Source organism: Nasonia vitripennis, chromosome 2 (genome assembly GCF_009193385.2).
Source record: "Nasonia vitripennis strain AsymCx chromosome 2, Nvit_psr_1.1, whole genome shotgun sequence".
NCBI classification, from domain to species: Eukaryota; Metazoa; Arthropoda; class Insecta; order Hymenoptera; family Pteromalidae; genus Nasonia; species Nasonia vitripennis.
In genome coordinates, this window is record NC_045758.1 from 33,479,533 (window position 1) to 33,498,824 (window position 19,292).

A 19,292-nucleotide genomic window follows, 5' to 3' on the forward strand; every position below is an offset into this window, starting at 1 on the left:
TTATACGCTTTTGTTATGCGCGCTGCGCGAGCGCCGCTATATAAACATTCACGAGTCGATCGAGCGATCCGAATTTACAGTAACGCGTGAAAGCTTCATTTTAGATATCAGGATTGTGATTCGCCTATCGCGATATAACTCGCTTAAAATCTTCGGCGACGTAAAATTGATTGAATTATAAATTCGATTAATTATTATCATGACAAAGGCTCTCACGGGCCGGGCGCGCTCGACTCAGCGCGCTAACTCGCTCTCTATTAAAACGTCGAGTGGTCCGTTGACTCGAAGCGACTTACATGAAAATCGATTTTCAATTAAAACTTCCGGCTCGCCGAAGCACCTATCAATAAACGCTCTTAATCACCGCGTGCTCGAAATTCCCATTGTGCAAATATCGCGCGCTACTAGCCTTGCCTAATTCTGCCTCTCGTTGCCGCCGCTCGCACAAGTTTCCACGTCACACAGACCATCAACGCGGCAAAACGTCCTCTCGTCTCTCTCTCTCTCTCTCTCTCTCTCTCGCCTCGCCTCGCTGCACCTATGCACGTGAACGTCCCTAACTCCGAAATACACAGCGGAGTTTGTACGGTATAACCTTTCGGCATTCGTAATTGAATGAAATTCAAGCCTATCGCGCAAACGTAGCAGCGTCGATTTTACAAATATTTTTACCAGTGACCGAAATTACGAGAGGGAGTCGAAAAATTGCCCTTCCCTTTCTTCTCTTATCTACGAGTTTCACTCTCCGCTGCGGCGGTGGCGGCTGCCAGCAGATATCTTCGCCGGCTCTATACGAACGGCTCTCCTCTCTTCCGTCTCTAACCACGAACAATGCCGCTCTGATAGCGCGAAATCTCGCTCATTCTCTCCTTCGTTCGTTTCTTCTCCTTTCATTTTCTTGTTCGCACGCCTGTTACTTGTTACAGCTGCAGCAGCTCGCTATATACGCCGGCGTTCGATGCATTACGCAAGAAAACAACTTTGGCTTTTAGGACTTTTTTCTGATAAATCTGACGATCGAGGCTTTGAATATCGAGCGCTGTCGGGGCTAAAGTGGGCAGATTTAAATTGACACTCTTACATTGTTCGCTATCCAAAGCCCCGACTTCTCTCTTCGTGCCCGATTGTAGCTTGAAACTTCTTTATTTTCTTAAAAATAAATATTCAAGTAGATGCAACCGTATACATTATACACTATTATACATGCAGATATAGAATTATCACAATATATAGATTAGTGTTCTCTCTTAAAAAAGCACTGTGTCTTTAAATCTCAAATTATTGCTTCAAGAAGCGACGGAAACGGTGCAGAGTGTTTTCAGTCACAACAACGTCGAGTAACAAGAACTGTGGATCCTTTGGATCAGCCTCCGCGTTCACGACGGTAGCTTCTTTGTAAAGCCAAGCTGCAGCCTCGCTTCCGGATTCAACTCGCATTTTTATTACCGACCTGCCGGTCTCCGACAGAACCTTCTTCTCTATCTCGTGCCGCAACACATCTATTCCTGTAACGAATAACCAATGGTTAAATCTCCTTTTCTATCGCTAAATAATTGAATATTGAACTAAACAATGCTTTACCGCTTGTCGTTTTCGCGGAAATGCCTAACGTCTCTTCTGGGAGTGTTCCCGCTTCGATTAGATCGCATTTGTTAGCGACCTCTATTAACGGCCTGTTACCATCTGTTAACGATTTTAACGTCTTCCGGACATGATCGATCTGCGCTTCCTTATCAGGGTGGCTTGCATCATAAACGTGCACTATGATGTCCTGGAATAAACATAACGTCGTTTACATTATCAAATTTTAATGCAATTTTTGGCTTAGTAAAACGTGAACGCGTTTAAGACGTACAGCAATCATGGCATCATCCAACGTGGCCACAAAAGGTTCTATCAGTGTCTCTGGAACATCTTGAATAAAACCAATGGTATCGATATAGAGAACTTTCATGTTGCAAGGAAGGTATCCTTCATGCGCTGTTGTGTCCAGTGTCGCAAATAGAACATTTCTTGGTTTCAGCATCTCATCGCTAGTTAATGCTGAAAAGAAACAAATACTTTAGCATTGAAATTTACCTTTACAGACTTGCACTTGGATTTTATTTATTAATGTACCTTTAATCAGCGATGTCTTTCCAGCATTTGTGTAGCCAACAACAGCAACAGTAGCAAATCCACGATTTTTTCTTTTTTTCCGAATCGTGTCTCTGTTGTTTTTGAGTTTTTTTAAAGCCGTTCTGAGTTGTGCCTCTCGAGCTTGCAAATATAATCTGCGTTTTTCCAATAGATTTATCCTTCCACACAGTTCACTCATTTTCTTGTAAATGTACGGAAGTTCAGCAAGGGCTACTTGAAGTTTTGCCTCAGGGCTCATGGCATGACATCGAAAAATATGTATAACAAGGGAATACCGGTCATATACAGGTACACCAAATATTTTTTCCAGCTCCAAAAGCTGTACATGTTTTAGGGTATTTGTACTAATAAAAATGGCCGTAACATTTCGTCCACACTTAACTCTTGTTTTAACATTCTCAAGACTGCCGGATCCAAATAGTTGTTCCCTTTCCAAAGTCAGCAAGGGCACACACATCTTGTCAACCACGGTCCAATGAGGCAGAGTCTCAACTAGAGCCACAGCTTCAGCAAGCTGCAAATCTCGATTGGTATTATATTTTTTACCTTTGCCCCATTTAATGTAAGGTTGGATTACAAAAGTTCTATGACCCTTGGCAATAGCTCCAAGATATTCATTCGATATTTCATTGTATTCTGGATTTTCAAGCTCTTTCTCTTCATCGACATGAAAATATGTGTCTTCATATCTAAATCTGGATGCCATAAACCATGTCTTTCTCTGGACAGTTTGTTTGCCAAACAATAAACCACTTTTAGCAAGCGGTGTAAGTCTCTTAAATATGCTATTCATTTTGTATATTAAGTATTAATGGATAAAGTAATAAATGTATCTTAAACTTCCATTTTTAGATCGTGCAGCTGCTTTTTCAAATTTCTCTCACATCTAGCTTTTGCATAATTTCCAGCAAAGTAAGAAACCGTTATCATAGATACTGCACCTATTGCCATTTTGTACTCGATAGCCATAGGAATACGTTTGTGAAAGTTCCTCAAGGCAATTGGTATTGCAATGATACCTGTAAAAATATAAGTACGTTCAGTTTGCAATTTTTTCAAATGTTGCACAATATGATGCTGTATTTCAGTTCTTTGAGGTACAATTTATTTTCAAATGCTTTGCGAATGATGAAAACTGTTGACATGAGCTGTCGCACAATTGTTTATCAAAATTACGAAAAAGATTGGCCACAAATTACAATTACTACTAATGAACGCTGCGCAGCAGTACCTGCACGAAGCTCAGAAAGAACAGATGAAAGCAAATACAAAAACTAATAAGTATTGAGTATGACAAAATTATTTACCAAAGATGTAAGTCCCGAAAGAAACCTCAAGCGCATGGTGAGTGCATTGTTGGAAAAAAAGTTTATTAATGTCGGCTCTCGTCTTTACGTCCTGAAGTTCTATAACCTGCTGTGACATTACTGATCAGAATTGTTTGGACTTTGTTAAACAATCGACAACAACGTTTGTCAAGGGCGATGCCGGGTGAATAGTAGAGTAACGCAAATTTCCATATACTTTACGTCAGTTGCATACTTATTGCTCGGATCTTCTCGTCTCTTTCCCGGTGCCGTTCTCTCTGCGTTTTACTTTGCGCGCAGAACGTCGGGAGTAACTTTGAGGTTAGCCGTGTCATTGCGTAACTCTCGGTGTTTTCCGCATGTATAGGTAACTGCAACTTTGCCGAAGTTTCTTTGAGCGATAGAGCACGTGTGTATACGCAGATATGTCGTTGTTCAAAACTTTAACGAGTTCTAGAAAATTCGCGGAAAACGACGTTCTGCGATCAACGAGGCGAAAAATAACCATCTTATCATTCAACTTGGCGAATATGCTCCAAAGCGCAGTTTTTAATTAATTCTTCCCGGAATCCAATAAAATCTCACGCAAAAAAAAGTTTGCATAGCTTCGATCGAAAATTATCAAGCTCATATAAAATTCTGAATGGACATAAAGAACCGTTGAGCAAGAATCGAAGTCTATAATTAACTCAAGAACCTACACGGTATTTATATCCCGAGGATTGCCTAAAAACTTCTTCGACGCTTTCTAGTCGAATCGAGCTGTGCGTTTTCATTGCCGTTCGCGCGCGAGAGTTATATATGCGAGAAAAAAAGACGTTCGAATATGCCGCTATTTCGCTCCAGAAATGCGAGCGGAAAACGCGCTGTCACCGCGCACGCGATCCGGCAACGTCGCAATTCTCCTGACAACCGCGAGTCAGCTCGCAGACACTCGGTCTATATACCTATACTAGGCTAGCTACCCAGTGTTTTATCAAAACGGCACTCCCATATCAGCTCGAGCATAAGCAATCGATTTTTCAATTGTAACGAGCCGAAAATTCAGAGAATAGGGCCACCGAAGGACTAATAGCGCAAGACAGTTCAAAGCGGCGACTCGTAAAATAACAAGCCACTCGTATCGAGATAAGATAGCCGAGAGCCGACGAAGCTTTCCTCGGCGGCAAACTAAACGAACATCCAGTACATGACGCACACGCGGACACGATACAAGCCGCGGCCGTTTTGCGCTTCCGTTTCTCAAGCTCGCTTTCTACTTTCATCAATGAATTGCATTTAAAAGCCATTTGGCCATCGAGGCCAGCTGACCCAGAACGAAACTCGCGAAGACGTTTTCAAGCGCATCGAATAGCGCGAAAGCTGCTCCGAAACGGATCTTTTGGAGCAGCAGTCGTCTCCAGCGTAAAAAGGGCCGGGCCGAGAGCGCAAACACGTACAGGGCTGGCTGGCCGTGCGGTGCATGTGTAAGCTCGAGTGTGGCTCTCCGAAAGGAGCGCGCGAGAAAGAGAGAGAGAAAGAAGCTCGATATATCGAGGCCTGCAGTATATAGTTCGCCGAGTATCGTGAATGCGTGCGCGGCAGCCTATTCCTGGCAAGAGCAGCAGAGTCGTGTATATCTTCTACTCGCCTCGCTCGCGATAAGCCGAACTAAGTAGAAGTAGCAGAGCAGCCTGGAGTCTGGCCAGGTGTCCCCGCGAGTGCAATCGGCGATCGGGCGTCCGAGTGTTTGATAACGCACTCGAGTGTCGCCCCTGTGTGTGTGTGTGTGTCTGTTATAATCGTCAATAAATACACGCGAGAGGCAATAAGAGAAAAACGCAACCGAAGCTGCCTCAAACGCAAAAGGCATGCCTTCCCATCGGGACGACGGCGGCGGCTCGCACTCGAGTAGTACTACTGCACGAGAGAGAGGAAGACGGAGCTAGAGAGGCGCTTTCGACCGAAAAAGAGAGAGATAGAGGCACGCGCGCGCGCGCTCGCTCTCTCGCGACAACCGCGGAGAGGTTCAGTCGGCAGCAGCAGCACTAGCAGCAGATATGGACGACGGCTGCTCGAGTAGGAGACTCCGAGCCATCACCCTGCCCGAGGAGAAGGACTCGAGGTTGCTCGTCTGCTGAGACTGCCCGAAAACGATCAGAAGCGAAGTAGAAACTCGGCGCGAACGACGACGACCAGTCTGTCCTAGAGAGTCGAGTTCCGAGCGAGCTGAGAGCGCGGAAAGCAAGCTCGTCGCATCAGTCTGGGGAGTATCTCCTTATCTGCTGGTGGAAAAGCCGAGATCGGGGAGCGGTGCAAGGACGCCGGGCTCGGACTCCTGGAGCTCGGACGCCAGTGCGGGCTCGTCAGCGGGAAAACGCGTGTACCCACCTTGGTATAAGCGCTGCATAGCGCGCGGGGCGCTATCAATGGACGCGGCCATGTTTTCTCCCAGCAGAAATCATTGCCGCCGAGAGTGCTAGTGCGGTGCGCCAGTGCGCGAGAAGCTTCTTCCACGGCCACGGGGATAACCACGCTTAGTCGCTGCCCTCTCTCTCGGAGTGCACGGGAGAGCCGCAGCAGACAGGATGCCGAAATGCGACGCGAAGACCAAGTATCTTCCGGCCACCTTCGCCTGGGCCCTCCTCCTCAGCACGACCACGCTCTTCTTCTACTTCCCGTGAGTTTTGTTCTCCTCCGTACACTCTGTTTAACTATTTTCTTCTTTACTTCACTTGCTGCGACTGGCTGTAGCTAATGCTACACTCTGCCTCGCTCACCAGAGTTCAAGGTTCGCTGTTTATTGGAAAGTCTGCCTCTTGACAGTCTGTCTTTTAGCATTCTTGCAGATACGGTTGCACCGCAGCTTTAAAAAAAATTAACTCGCAACTTTTTTTTCCAATTTATTCCTGACACTCTTTCAAAGCAGACAGCGCGGAATGCGCGAATCCCAAGAGGAAATGATTAACTGATTTTATGCTACTCTGAGTAACATAACCTTGGAGAATAATTGATTTTTGTGTACACGCATTCCTTTCATTTACAACTCTACTCCAGAAACATTTTATACTTTTTCAAACTTGCTCAAACTTAGAAAGTTAGAGCGCTCACGTACGAGTGGGCATGTGTAAAGGGAAATTGGTTTTGATTAGTGAATGCATTGCTCATGATACTAGTATTGTGAGAAGGATGAGTCAGTGCCAGAGTGTTGTTATCAAGCATACCTTTAATATATTTAATTTAATAAAAAAGCCAAGTGCTGCTTTTCAGCACAATACAAGTTTGTAACTATCTGTAACAAGAGTTATTTTTAATATTCAAGGAATTATTAATACTTTAATAGCTTGGAAAGATAAAAACTTGTGTAAATTGTTATTTTTGATTTGCACAATTTAATTTTAAAACTTCTCCTACGCCTTATTTTTATTTCCTGTATTGATTTCCTGTTGTTTTATAGGTGCCAGTATTATGTCTCACGATATCCATGGGTGCCAGCACTGCAAGGAGTCATCACATTTTTTGTGCTGGCAAACTTCACACTGGCCACCTTCATGGACCCTGGAGTTATACCAAAAGGTAAGAAATATATCAAATGCAAACTCAGATTCTTTTAGAATGAATCAAAACAATCAATTAATAAAATTACTCTGTTTACAGCTCCTCCAGATGAAGACCGGGAAGATGATTTCAGAGCACCGCTGTACAAAAGCGTTGAAATTAATGGGATAACTGTTCGAATGAAGTGGTGTGTTACCTGCAAATTTTATCGGCCACCAAGATGTTCACATTGCAGTGTATGCAACCATTGCATCGAGGTACATTATAAATTCAAATAGAAAATATAAATCAATGCAGAGTCGAATTTGGTATTACCGTTTGATATCATTACAGACATTTGATCATCATTGTCCGTGGGTAAATAACTGTATTGGCAGAAGAAATTACCGTTTCTTCTTTTTCTTCCTTTTGTCACTGAGTATGCACATGCTTAGTATATTTGGATTGTGCCTGTACTTTGTTTTGGAGCACAAGCAGAAGTTAGGCGAAGTTCAAACAATTATAGCGTATCCTTTGTTAAAATCAAAAATCTACACATATTAATAATCTTTTGGTGTATCAATCTGTATTTCCTTAACACTATTATTAGTATGGTGCTCATGGGAGTGGTAACCCTACTCTTCATTCCAATTTTTGGATTAACAGTCTTTCATATAGTGTTGGTCTCCCGAGGCCGCACGACGAACGAACAAGTAACAGGAAAATTCAATGGTGGCTATAATCCGTTCTCACGAGGCTGCCTGCATAATTGCTGCTACACACAATTCGGACCACAATATCCGAGGTTTGTATCAGCTTTCGTTAGTTTTTCATGAATGTAATTTTGGAAAAAAAACCTTGTATAACTAAATTTCTATTCTTTTAGCTTAATAAAGCCTGAAAAGTATTCAGGGAAGCGTCGCGGAGCTTGCACTTCTGAAATCTCAACGATAGACAGCGAGAACCAGGTAAAAACCTACATGGATAGCAGCAATGGTGTTAGAAATGCCAGTTCAAATGCTTACAATAAGGTAAGAGCTAGATGCATTTTGCTTACCAAACAAATCACCCTTGATATTCGTTGCATAGCAGCGTGCGCTTTTAACGCTTCGCGCATTAGTAGAGCAGCTTTCTTAAATTAACTTATTTACGACTTTGATAATTCTTAAATGTACAGATGAGCATTCAGATATAGCATTATTATACATCTGTACACTTAAGTCAAACGCACTTATAGAAATGCATCTGTGGTAATAATTCCTTTAATTCTGATTCTGTTAATCGCATTTTTACTCAGAATTCTCTCACGACCAACGATACCTCATCCGAAGTTCCTTTTAAAGTCTCGAGATACTATTTTTGAGACTTCTAATTTCCCTACATTTAACCACTCTTCCAAACGACAAAATATGGTAAAATAATGAATTTACGATGTCGTGTCGCATAATATGTTATACAAGCTTACTTAATTTTTGTTGTTGTTGGATTTTTTAGTTGTCCCCTGGTAGAGACGGCTCCGATACAGACATGGAGCCAACTGCTTCACAATCAGCAGACTGTGAACCAACTCCGCCGTTGCAGAGACATGGTTCGAAAAACAACTTCTTCCTGCCACCTGTGGAGAACAACGAATCTCCCAGGCATCCTCCACAGTCACAGCATCGTCACCCCATACATTATCCCAGAGGCAGTCCGCATCCTAAACAAAGGTAGACATTTCATTTTTTAATTTTTATTCCATAACGTAATCTTAAGCACAACGATTTGACGATCGTTTTAGCTAACCTTTTTTAAAATAAACATCATCATCATGATTATTTATCCCTGTTCACAATAATTAATGTAAGAAAGTAGATGAACACATCGCCCAGACACCTTAGCCATTTTGTATTGATTATTTGAGATGTACGCTTGCAGAGAACTAGCAGCTATATACTCTTTTATGCATATTGATTTTAGAGTCTATTTACAAACTTTATATCAAAATCGATCATCAAGTCATTAAATTTTTTTACGCGACATACTACATTATTGTAAATCAATTACTTGTATCCTGTTTGAAAAGACTAAGTATTTCACCCGTACTATTAAAATTTCTATTTTGCAAATAAAAATAGCTGAGAAAATCAGAAGTTCGTTCATGTTACGATAATCGTAAAAAAAGGTCTCAAATTAAGCTTTATCGCAGAAGATTATAACGAGAGATTAATAGTGATTATTCTCGTCAGATTAGACTTCAACCGTCATGACATTTGCAATCAGTTTCAGCACCGTTACGTCAGTTACCATGTATATAGCTTTCGGCGCGTCAGCAAATCTAAAGAAGCAGTGCTGTTTATATACATGATATCTCTTACGCTGTTATTAGATAATGATGTTTTCAAACTATAAATATTTTCAATATTTATGTATCTTTTCAGGGGCATAAATGGCTCTCGGAGTCACACGCCAGATCCCTTGACGGAGTCGAGCGGTTCCCCAGCGACGGGAGGCCAGGGCACGGGCGGTCGCCAAGGTGGCGCGAGTCCGACGATGCAGCAGCGAATCAAAGCTATTGGCGTGCCGACGCCGTTAGCAATATCCAGTCCTATTCGCAGGTACGGTTCTGGCGCACTTTCCCAAATTTATTCACTCCGGAGACACATACATCAAAACTATACATATTACCTACATACATGCGCATTCGTATAACAGTACCCCTTGGCAGAAAACTATGTTTATTGTCCCAATATTGATTATATATATTGTCTGTTGATGTCCCCCGAACGCGCAGTGATCTTTGACCATATATTGCTATTGTATTTTTTTCTTTTCTTTTTCCAAATTATTGTTATACTGAAGCATCACCTATCTATCAGAGATAATGTACATTTTTTTTTATTATTATTTTACTGTCGACTATTGCATCTTTAAACGTGTATAAAAGTGAATGAAATGCGTCTCCGATTAATATTTATATCTAATCTATATATAATCGTTCAGAGAGCCTTTGTAACCTTCCCGTCTGCCCGTAATATTATTACTATATATATATTTATATTACTATATTAACAAAATTTGTATACAACACCTTTGCTCACGCCTTCACTTTTGTCTCTGTCTCTGTCTTTCTATTCCCCTGTTTATTCTCACGCCCAAAGCCAGCACCGAAAAAACTAAGCTGCAGTTGTCGACTGCGCATATACTACATTGTAAATTTTTTTTCTAATTTTTTGTATTACTTTCATTAATTCAGGGGATCATATTTAGACTTAACCAGATCTTATCGTACACCACTTAACGCGCATACAACGCGATTAATGCATTGAACAAGGCATCTTAGACTGATCTATATATTCGTGAGCTTATTGGAGATTGAGTAATTTGTTTTTCTTTTAGTTGAGATCGAACGAGTTTGTCTAACATTGTGAGTAACGGATGATACTAATAAGTTTTTCTCAACAATTTTCAAACTTCTTATACTACTCACGTTCTCTTGTTATTCTTTTTTTTTCAATCAAGCCACACATTTTCACCAAGAGAATTTTTGTCACATGTCACGATAAAAATAGAGACTTGTAAACGTAAATAAATCCGCGCGCCGTAGAAAGCTCGACAACACAGTAGTAGTGTATGTGGAGCTTTTCGAGCTTCTCCCACGTTTCGAGTGGATGTAATAAAATAAGATTGAAGATTTTATTAATATGTGCAATATAAACTGCTTTATTTTTAGTTCTCTCATATTATCGACCACGCAGTAACTAAATTGTCAGATGCATTTTTTTTAGTAATTCTCATTTTTTTTCTCACCTTTATCGAAGCTTTTGAAAAATTAGGTAGTATATCTGTTTCAATACGCTTTTAAATAACTGGCTTTTTTGAAAAATGCTGAAGATAGAGATACACGTTTTTATGGGATAACCCGACATTAAGTGAATTGAGCAAAAAAGTATCTAGACGACCGCAATTTTCGAAGTTTGAGAGAGTACGTTTTATAGCTTGTTAGGGTGAAAAGTGGCGTAAAACGACGGGAGAAGCATCGAAGCAGCACTGCTCGCGCGATAGATGGGAAAGTTTAGTTTGCACGTAAATCTTGACGAGATTATGTGGTATATAGATAAGTTTGTGTCCCACTGCAGGGGGTGGTAACTGCAAGGAGCTGCTTTCGGCCAGTCACATGTTGCGACCTACTGCAGGTAAAACACGAACTTCGTTCTGCAAGGACGCCTTTTCTCTCTGTAGTTTTCTCTTTAATTTATATGTTTAGTTATTAGTTCCGTTTGATTCTTTTTTTTTTACAAATATATATTTAATATTATATTGTATACCGCTTTTCTCTTGCATACTATATTTATTGTGCTCCACTTGTTCTGCGTTATATAAGAGTGCGTTTTAAGCAGAATGTATTTACAATTATAAACATTATATAATTTATATTTTTACTTTATACATATACTTGTTAGTTGCGCGCGTTTCTCTCATCAGCCATTTACAAAGTGTCACATAATATCATCGTACATCTTTGGCCTTGCAGTCACTTATGGCTTTTCTGCCTTTCGTCATACCATCATCGCCATCCTGTTACAGTTTACATAGTTGCTAAGAATGATAGAGCTATATTATTCAGTCTTTTTTACTAAACATTTATAATATTACTGAAATATTATCTGCAGATTAATTTTAATTTGATTCCAAATCAGGATTGGTTATTCTCGCTTGCTTATTATTTAAAGGTAATAGATGATAATAACCATTCATCCATGAAACTAATCCTGATAATAGATCGCAGTAAGCACTAAATTAGGCTCTGCACTTCATTAACAAATTGAGTACAACTCTGAAAAAAATATAGTACAATACGTTCGAACTGAAATTTCAATTAAAAAAGGATCTCGGCCTGATAAAAATAATCTTTTCAATACGATCTATTTTTATCGCGCCAAGGTCTTTTTTACTTGATGGAACAAGGTATTAGCTTGAACAGTAAAATTTGTTTACTGTCGGCGAATAAAGTAGATAGACTTTAATTTACTGAGAGCTTTTAGTGTTTGAATATCGTACTATCTCTTTTTCTTGATTGCCTCTTCTACACTGGCGTTTAAAAAAGTCGATTGTTTGAAAACTTATACAGAGTTCCGTGGAACGTGACACTGCAAGCTGTTAACGCTTTGTTGTAATAATAGCGTTTGCTTATAGCTCTAATTAGACAATATCGACCGCTATAAACGAGTAAAACAAAGCACAATCAAATTAGCAGCTTTTGCGATCGTGCAAGAACGCTCTTACGAAATTGCATTAACAACATTCTCTCTGTTAAAAAAATTGAATTAAATTGTCACTGTAAAGAGGTCAACTCGGTGTACTCGACTGACATTTTTCTGTTCTAATCACTGCGCTTTGCTTAAGCGCTGCGCTCTTCTATCTAATCCAGTCTTTCTCTATCGCCCTCCCACTTCTTCTTTTACTCACTCTTCACTCAAGCTTCAGTCTCAAAAAAAGAAATCAGCGAAGCTCAGCCGCAGTAAGTCGTATTCACTTTTCCACGCCCTTCTGCCTCTTGTGCCTCGACCTCCCTAAGTCGTCATTACGTGAAACGAGTCCGTACGTTTGTACGTCTGTTCGCAGATCGAACCCAGGCACCCCGACGCAGGTCCGTCGGCCGGACTTTATTGGCGTATCCGAGCAACAACAACAGCAGCAGCAAGCCAAGTACTACGATGCCCAGCAACACGGAAACCAGAGCGTCCAGCAACAGCAGAAGCAGCCAGGTTACAGTCCGCAGCGTCGCTTCCTCTCGGAGAGCGAACTCGTGCGCCAGGCTAACGAGCACCCTTACGCAAGAACCAACAACACCGTGGACAACATAAGGGAGCTGGCAGGTTCACCACAGCGCGGAGTCTACACCTGGAAGGACAACTCGCCCGGTAGCGGTTATCCTCCTAGCGGGCCGACTTCGACGGTCGCCGCGCTCGCCGCTGCCCACCAAGCGGCTCAGCAGCACCACGCTTCCATGGTACGCTTCTTTTTCTCAATTTTATTCCAAACTACCGTGAGTCGTCCACGCGGTCTCGCGGGCGGGGATTTGAAAAGACAGAATTTGAGTATAGTCACCGTCACTGTGCGATGGCTAGAACTGGACCGGAAGTAAACGAGATGTAGAGGCGAGGCGGGTCGATAGCCGGTTACATGATCGAGCGATCGTCTATTTCTGTGCCCAGCAATAAAAGTGTTACGAACTTGACAGGTTTTGATATCTATAAACTGTCGCGTTTACACGTGATGTTTATACGACGTTGAGACGGTATCGGATGTCAGTCTGACAAGGCTGAAAGCTCGTGTCGCACGTGCGGCGTAGCAACTTGATTTGCCGTTAAAGGCCATCGCGATTGAACGCTGATCGTGGAAGCGAATTTAATTTCACAAACAAATATATTTTCCTCCACGTGAAATAATTAATGCTTCAATTGGATAAAGTTCTGTTGGAAACGTACTCGGCGCTTCGACGCTTTCTATAAAAGTAATTAGAGCGAGGTCTCATTAGACACTGATCCAATAAGCTTTATAGAAACCGTTGAAATATTTCAAGGTCTCATTAGACTTTGTCTCGATTACTCTGGCATCTATTGATTGCATTGAAAGACTGCAGACGCAGACAAAAGCTGCAGAGTATACTAACGTGTTGTTGTTTTTTCTTCTTATTCAATCAACAGGGTGGCCCTGGCTCGCAGCGTCCGCCTCTGCCCTACGAATACTACCGCTCGAATCCGACGAGTCCGACGCAGCAGCCCTACTCGACGGCTCCTTTACGCGCCGCCTATCACCCGGTGGTACGCGGTGGTGTGCCCGTCTTTCCGCCACACCAGTCGCCCCAGGTGAAGCGAAAGACCAGCATGGTCACGCCTACCACCCCGACGTCGTCTGCGGCTTCGGCCGGCAACGCCGTGTCCGGTGAAAACCGGCGCAGGCCCATGTCTTTCGTGCGCGCCCTCGAGATTACCGACTCTATGGAGATGGTCTCGGCGCCCAACTCTCAGGGTGCACCCCAGGCCGCGACCAATGACTCGAGGTCCGCCTCGAACCAGAGGCCGACGACGCCGACGCCTGACCGCGCCAGCGTGTACGACATGAACTACGAGATATCCGTATAGCGCAGCTGTTACGTCTCCCCGCCGATCTGCGGCTGGAGGGAGATGCGGCGTAATTCGCCCAACCTCTTCCACGTCAATGCCAAGGACGTCGTTAGTAGCACTGCCGCCAGCATGACCAAGAAGAAGACGAGCACGATGACGACGACGACGACGACGACCAAGGCAACGACGACCAAGGCGTCGGCCAAGCCGGCCAAAACGCACGGGTGTCAGGTTTCCGTCTAAGAGAACAAATGCCTCGAGGAGCGTGTACTGTGGTGTGTGGCGTGCCCGTGTCCACTTTCGGAGTGTTTGATTGTGTGAGTGTGTCTCTAAGAAAGTGCGCGGTTGATTTTAGAAAGCAGCTTTTCTCGCGAAAGCCTCACCAGCTATGCAATCGTTTGCCCAAGCACGGTGAGAACGGCTACTTCACGAATAGACGATTGTCCTAGCAGCACTCTCAGCGACTATTGCTTTGGCTTCTTGATTCTTCACGATATTTTCTTATAAAACTCGCTATTGAAAGCAATATTTGGCTAACATTCTCTATGTGTACAAGTATACAAAATTTTTAGCGGTGATTCAATTTGTCTCGAATAAACGACTTGCAGCGACAAAAGAAGCGTGCAATCTAGATACTTAAAAAAAACGAATAAGCACTATAACGTGTCTTCATATAGCGAGCTTTAAATGTGCGAAAATATTGTGAGAAATCAACGCAGTATGTAATAGTGCACACCAGCTTTCAGGATAATCTTGCGGTTTCTCACAGAGTGTAGGGATTTCAAGAGAGGATGTTTTAGAGCCATTTTTTCACCAAAAATGTGCAATAGACTAGAAAATACAAGTACGAAGTGGTTGGTGGTTGCAGACTGAAGTGCGTTTTTTTGATAAAGGAAACGGGGTATAACATGGGAAATGAGAAATATTTCAACAGTTGTAATAAGCTGGTCGCGTTTGACTACTTGTTGGCCGAACTCTTTCATCGTACTCTTTTTTACTCAGCAGGAATACATGGAAGGCATATTTGTTGTGCCCTGATTTTGTTTTTATAGTAAATACGTGTTAAGGTCAGTTTAGATTTTTATACAGTGTTGTTAAAGAAGCCTCGTTTTTTAATTACTCTTTTTCCTTTTGAAAAAATGCGACGAACTTGATGAGCAACGTGAGAAATATATATAAATATTTATGTATAGATTGTAACGTTTGCAGTATACAACTTATAACATACATCACAAGGTTATTATAGGCAGTGATCACCAAGTATACTTTAGTAAGTAATATGTAAATTAAGAGAAAAAAGTCTTCTAAAGTTTTGAAGTTTTTTTCATCATTACTTTTTCTTTTGTTATTTATTTAATTGAAAGGTTTTCCAAAACCAACGAGTGATATAAATAATTTTATACAATATCGATACCTTATTTGTTTAACACGGTTTTATACACTAATCACACTTGCAATGTAGGAATGTAATTTGCACGCTATAAGATAAAATCAAAATTTTTAGAAAGAGGACAAATGATATCAATTATCATTACTGTTATAAATTGTATAATGTATAATGTTTATATCAATTTGGAATGTACAACGTATACAAATTTACGATCAAACCACTTAATTTCTATCTTTTTCTTACATAATTATACTAAGAAAAAATACATGTATGAGTGAACAAAAAAAAAATTAAAAAAGGAAATGTCTGATGTCCATTAACAGAGTTACTCAAACGAGATAAGTTATCGTGAAGCTAGATTAACGAATTTTGTGTAAAATAATCGTGAATTGTGTAGTAAATTTTTAATATTCAATCAACTATTTAATGAGGAAAAAACTATTTATACGTAAAGCACGACGGACCAACAAATTTTCTTGTGCGGTTTAGCCCGTTTTGGTTATGGACAATGGTTGATGGTTTTATTGGTGTGCCCTAAAACTAACACGATAATCTTCACGAGAGCGAGCTTGAGTACTCGAGCATGTGTGGGTGTTCACTGCGAGATAGGCAAATAAGTAAAATGAACTTTAGCCACACGAAAGTACACAATTACGATTGCCATCAGAAATGTAGATGATTGGCAGTCGAACGACACGAAACATTACAATTTTGTTGAAAGGCGAATAAGAAACTTGTAATATATACGTATATATAAATATCTGTAATTGCATAAATTAACTTACTACAACATGCGGACTTTAATGTCTCACTCATGGATTCCCAATTTTTTATGTGTAAAATAAAAACGTTCACCAATGATCGAAGCTTCCGAGATTCTGTAGTCTCAAAATGAAAAAAGACCAAATCACTTTCATAAATAAGTACTTGTTCAACTCTCGCCTAGTGGACCGTGCCAAACAAAGCATTAACACAAGTTAATTTATAGTTGTGTATATTTTCAACTTTCCCCCTCATTGTAATCTTCAAAAAATTCATATTTCGAATTAAAGTCTCGAGAGAGCTTTGACTATGGTCGTGAAAGAGAGAGAGAGAGTGGAAAGTAAGAGAGAAAAATAATTTAAGTAATAAGCAAAAATGAAAGAAAAAACAATACGACATCATAAACAAATTGTACAAGAGTCGACGAACGTTTTAGTGTTTGTAATTTGGTGTACTTGTACATAATGCTCGTTATCGCTAATTTTCAATGTAAATACGTATATATTTCGGTACTGTGCGTATCGTCACTATTCTATAAAAATAAAAACGACGTGAAATTATAGTTCTTTTTTCTGCCTTAATATCTGCATACAATACGAATAAAAGGGCTTTAATGACTGTATAAAGGAAAATATTTTTTTTTATGATTCAATCTCATGGTAGCTAGAGGTACGATTTGAGTGCAGCATTATTGTTTAAGTTTTGCAAACTACGAGTGATGGAGTTTCTGATATTTTGTTTGGCGTGATTTTTTTTACTAAAAAACATAATGTATAGTAAAAAATTCCGTGTTTTATTTAACGAATGAACATAAATATAATAAATTTGTTTTTTAAAAATTATTATTTCGATTCTCTTTAATTTTCTTCCTTTTCAAAATCTCTATATACTCAAAAATTGTCGTGCAGAAAGCGATTGCCATTAGCTTTTCAAACCATTCCCAGAAAAGGTGTACGGCGTTTGCTTCCATTACACATTTACACGTGCCATAACATGATAAGCGGTCGCACAATCATCGATTTTTCACCTATGCTATAAAGAAACGCGCTCTCAAGATGCAGGTTAGCCAACACGAGGTGACGAAAGTTGAAACTTCGAAAACGAAAAGGTTATAGGTTGGCCATACTGGAATGGCGGCAGAGCCGCCGACGAGGCCGAGAGGCGGCTTCGGCGACCAGAGTGCCAGTCTGCCAGCGTTGTGGCTGTATAGTCGCCATATTTATACACACGGCATTCAGTACGCACAACTACGCGGATTTTGGAGGCCAACGTCGCCGGATTTTCGTCTAGGCAGGTAAACAGCCGCAAATCGGCGCTTACCAGTCATGTAAGTAATTTTTCTATATTTTTATTCGATTTTTCGAGGTTAGAGCCTCGGTTCCTTCTGTCACAAGAAGCCCATGCTAATCAAAGTGTGAAATAACCAAACTTTAGGGCACGAAGCCGGAAAGACAGCGCTGGCAAGAGCGACTCGGAAACTACCGATAAAGAGAGCAAACGAGGCAGAGAACGAAAGAAGAGGTCGGCGTCTTCTTCGAGCAGTGGAAGCAGGTACGCATTTAGATTTTCTCAATCAGCAAGACTTTTCACTTATCGAGACAGCCAACTTGTGATAAGTAGATATGTGCATAGTATAACATGCATACATGTATACATGCTGCCAACTCCATAAATTACGTTATCGCGTGGATATTTCACGTTTCATGTAGAGAAATAATTGAATACTAGACCTTGCAAGCACAGTTATGTTGCTAGGTGTTGATGGCTAAAGTAAACAACACAATATTTGCTCTTTCAGTTCTTCGGACAGCAGTTCTGCATCGTCTAGTTCCAGTAGCAGTGGAAGTTCGAGGTCTAGTTCATCCTCTAGCTCATCTTCCAGTAGTTCTGGAAGCTCATCAGGAAGTTCTCGGGACAGAGGACGCAAGCGCAGCAGGAGCAAGAGTCCAGAGGTTAGACGGCATGATCCTAAAGAAAAGGAAAGAGAAAGAGACAAGGAGAGAGACCGTGAAAGGGAGAGAGAACGTGAAAGAGAACGTGAAAGAGAAAGAGAAAGAGAAAGAGAACGCGACAGGGAAAGGGATAGAGACCGGGACAGAGATCGTGACAGGGATAGGGACCGTGAAAGGGAAAGAGAAAGAGAGCGAGAAAGGGAAAAGAAGAAACCCAATGCAGTTCCGGAGAAGCCAAAGCCAAAACCACGTTCCAGGTAAGATTTTCTCTAGAAGCATTAAGTTGTTTTTATGTCGATCAATTCTTGACATATAAGAAGAAAGTTTCATTAGAAATTTGTTCATGATCTAAATTCCTATATTTCAGAACCCCCTCTCCACGTAGAAAGCGCAGGGAAAGATCACCCATTCCAAGACCAACAAAAATTCATATTGGTCACTTGACTCGTAATGTTACAAAAGATCACATTACAGAAATCTTTTCTACATATGGAAACATCAAGATGATTGATTTTCCTATCGACAAATTGCATCCAGCCCATTGCAGAGGATTTGCTTACGTTGAATTTGAGACAGCAGATGAAGCGGAAAATGCAATGAAACACATGGACGGAGGTGAGTAAAATTTCAGTTCCAAGATGAAAATATTTTTAAAATACAACTCTTGTAATCATTTTGCTTCCTATGATTTTAGGACAAATTGACGGTCAGGAGATAACTGCTGCTCCAGTATTGATACCGAAGACACGACCTCCTCCCATTCGTAGAATGTCACCGATGATGAATCGTCGGGGTCCGCCACCGGGTAGAGGTTGGGGTGGCGGTGGAGGTGGTGGTGGCGGAGGCGGTGGCGGTGGTGGTAACAGACCCTCGCCACCACGTTACCGTCGTCGCTCGCCTCCGATGAACCGACGTGGTCGCAGTCCAGCCAGACCACCGCGACGCCGACCGAGGTCCCGGTCCAGGTCGCCTGTCAACAACTCCAGGCGGGACCGACACCGACGCTACACGAGGTCCAGCTCGAGCAGTTCGCGATAACAACAACCACGACACGAACCCTAAAGAGCAGTGTCGCGATTCGCATCCTCGCCGACTACCTCTATCCTTTAATAAGAAT

General features: G+C 41.4%; 3 protein-coding genes across 4 annotated transcripts; 2 read left to right on the forward strand and 1 right to left on the reverse strand.

Moving 5' to 3' along the window:
* Window positions 1–986: 986 nt before the first annotated feature.
* On the reverse strand, window positions 987–3,969 carry LOC100121260 (putative GTP-binding protein 6). 2 transcript variants are annotated; one of them, XM_003424125.5, is made up of 5 exons: window positions 3,447–3,969; window positions 2,119–3,158; window positions 1,856–2,043; window positions 1,582–1,771; window positions 987–1,505 (listed from the first exon to the last, which is right to left on the reverse strand). In XM_003424125.5, the coding sequence occupies exons 2-5, from the start codon at window positions 2,930–2,932 to the stop codon at window positions 1,279–1,281; spliced, it is 1,419 nt and encodes a 472-aa protein (XP_003424173.1). In that variant the 5' UTR covers window positions 2,933–3,158; window positions 3,447–3,969; the 3' UTR covers window positions 987–1,278. The 2 variants fall into 2 exon arrangements, with proteins under 2 accessions (XP_003424173.1, XP_001604860.1); XM_001604810.6 differs by having other exon boundaries at window positions 1,120–1,505; window positions 3,682–3,791.
* A 1,930-nt stretch (window positions 3,970–5,899) lies between these two features.
* On the forward strand, window positions 5,900–17,065 carry LOC100121238 (palmitoyltransferase ZDHHC5). Its single transcript, XM_001604781.6, has 10 exons — window positions 5,900–6,105; window positions 6,883–7,001; window positions 7,083–7,240; window positions 7,317–7,489; window positions 7,573–7,767; window positions 7,849–7,993; window positions 8,457–8,671; window positions 9,383–9,559; window positions 12,567–12,954; window positions 13,652–17,065. The coding sequence occupies exons 1-10, from the start codon at window positions 6,014–6,016 to the stop codon at window positions 14,087–14,089; spliced, it is 2,100 nt and encodes a 699-aa protein (XP_001604831.2). The 5' UTR covers window positions 5,900–6,013; the 3' UTR covers window positions 14,090–17,065.
* A 213-nt stretch (window positions 17,066–17,278) lies between these two features.
* Window positions 17,279–19,213, forward strand: LOC100679022 (RNA-binding protein with serine-rich domain 1-B). Its single transcript, XM_032596426.1, has 6 exons — window positions 17,279–17,284; window positions 17,339–17,517; window positions 17,658–17,774; window positions 18,022–18,432; window positions 18,543–18,790; window positions 18,870–19,213. Exons 1-6 carry the CDS (start codon window positions 17,279–17,281, stop codon window positions 19,211–19,213), a joined length of 1,305 nt encoding a protein of 434 aa, XP_032452317.1.
* The last annotated feature ends 79 nt before the right edge of the window (window positions 19,214–19,292 follow it).

What these genes read in the sequence shown, in the direction of transcription:
- LOC100679022 (XM_032596426.1), top strand. An exon ending in CCGGATTTTCGTCTAGGCAG is followed by an intron (nt 17,518 to 17,657) that starts GTAAACAGCCGC and finishes ACCAAACTTTAG; the next exon opens with GGCACGAAGCCGGAAAGACA. An exon ending in AAGCCAAAACCACGTTCCAG is followed by an intron (nt 18,433 to 18,542) that starts GTAAGATTTTCT and finishes CCTATATTTCAG; the next exon opens with AACCCCCTCTCCACGTAGAA.
- LOC100121238 (XM_001604781.6), top strand. Translation starts at nt 6,014, where the DNA reads ATGCCGAAATGCGACGCGAAGACCAAGTATCTTCCGGCCACCTTCGCC. An exon ending in TATGCAACCATTGCATCGAG is followed by an intron (nt 7,241 to 7,316) that starts GTACATTATAAA and finishes ATATCATTACAG; the next exon opens with ACATTTGATCATCATTGTCC. An exon ending in ATATCCAGTCCTATTCGCAG is followed by an intron (nt 9,560 to 12,566) that starts GTACGGTTCTGG and finishes GTCTGTTCGCAG; the next exon opens with ATCGAACCCAGGCACCCCGA.
- LOC100121260 (XM_003424125.5), bottom strand. Translation starts at nt 2,932, where the DNA reads ATGAATAGCATATTTAAGAGACTTACACCGCTTGCTAAAAGTGGTTTA. An exon ending in AAAGACATCGCTGATTAAAG is followed by an intron (nt 2,044 to 2,118) that starts GTACATTAATAA and finishes GTTTCTTTTCAG; the next exon opens with CATTAACTAGCGATGAGATG. An exon ending in TTCCGCGAAAACGACAAGCG is followed by an intron (nt 1,506 to 1,581) that starts GTAAAGCATTGT and finishes TATTCGTTACAG; the next exon opens with GAATAGATGTGTTGCGGCAC.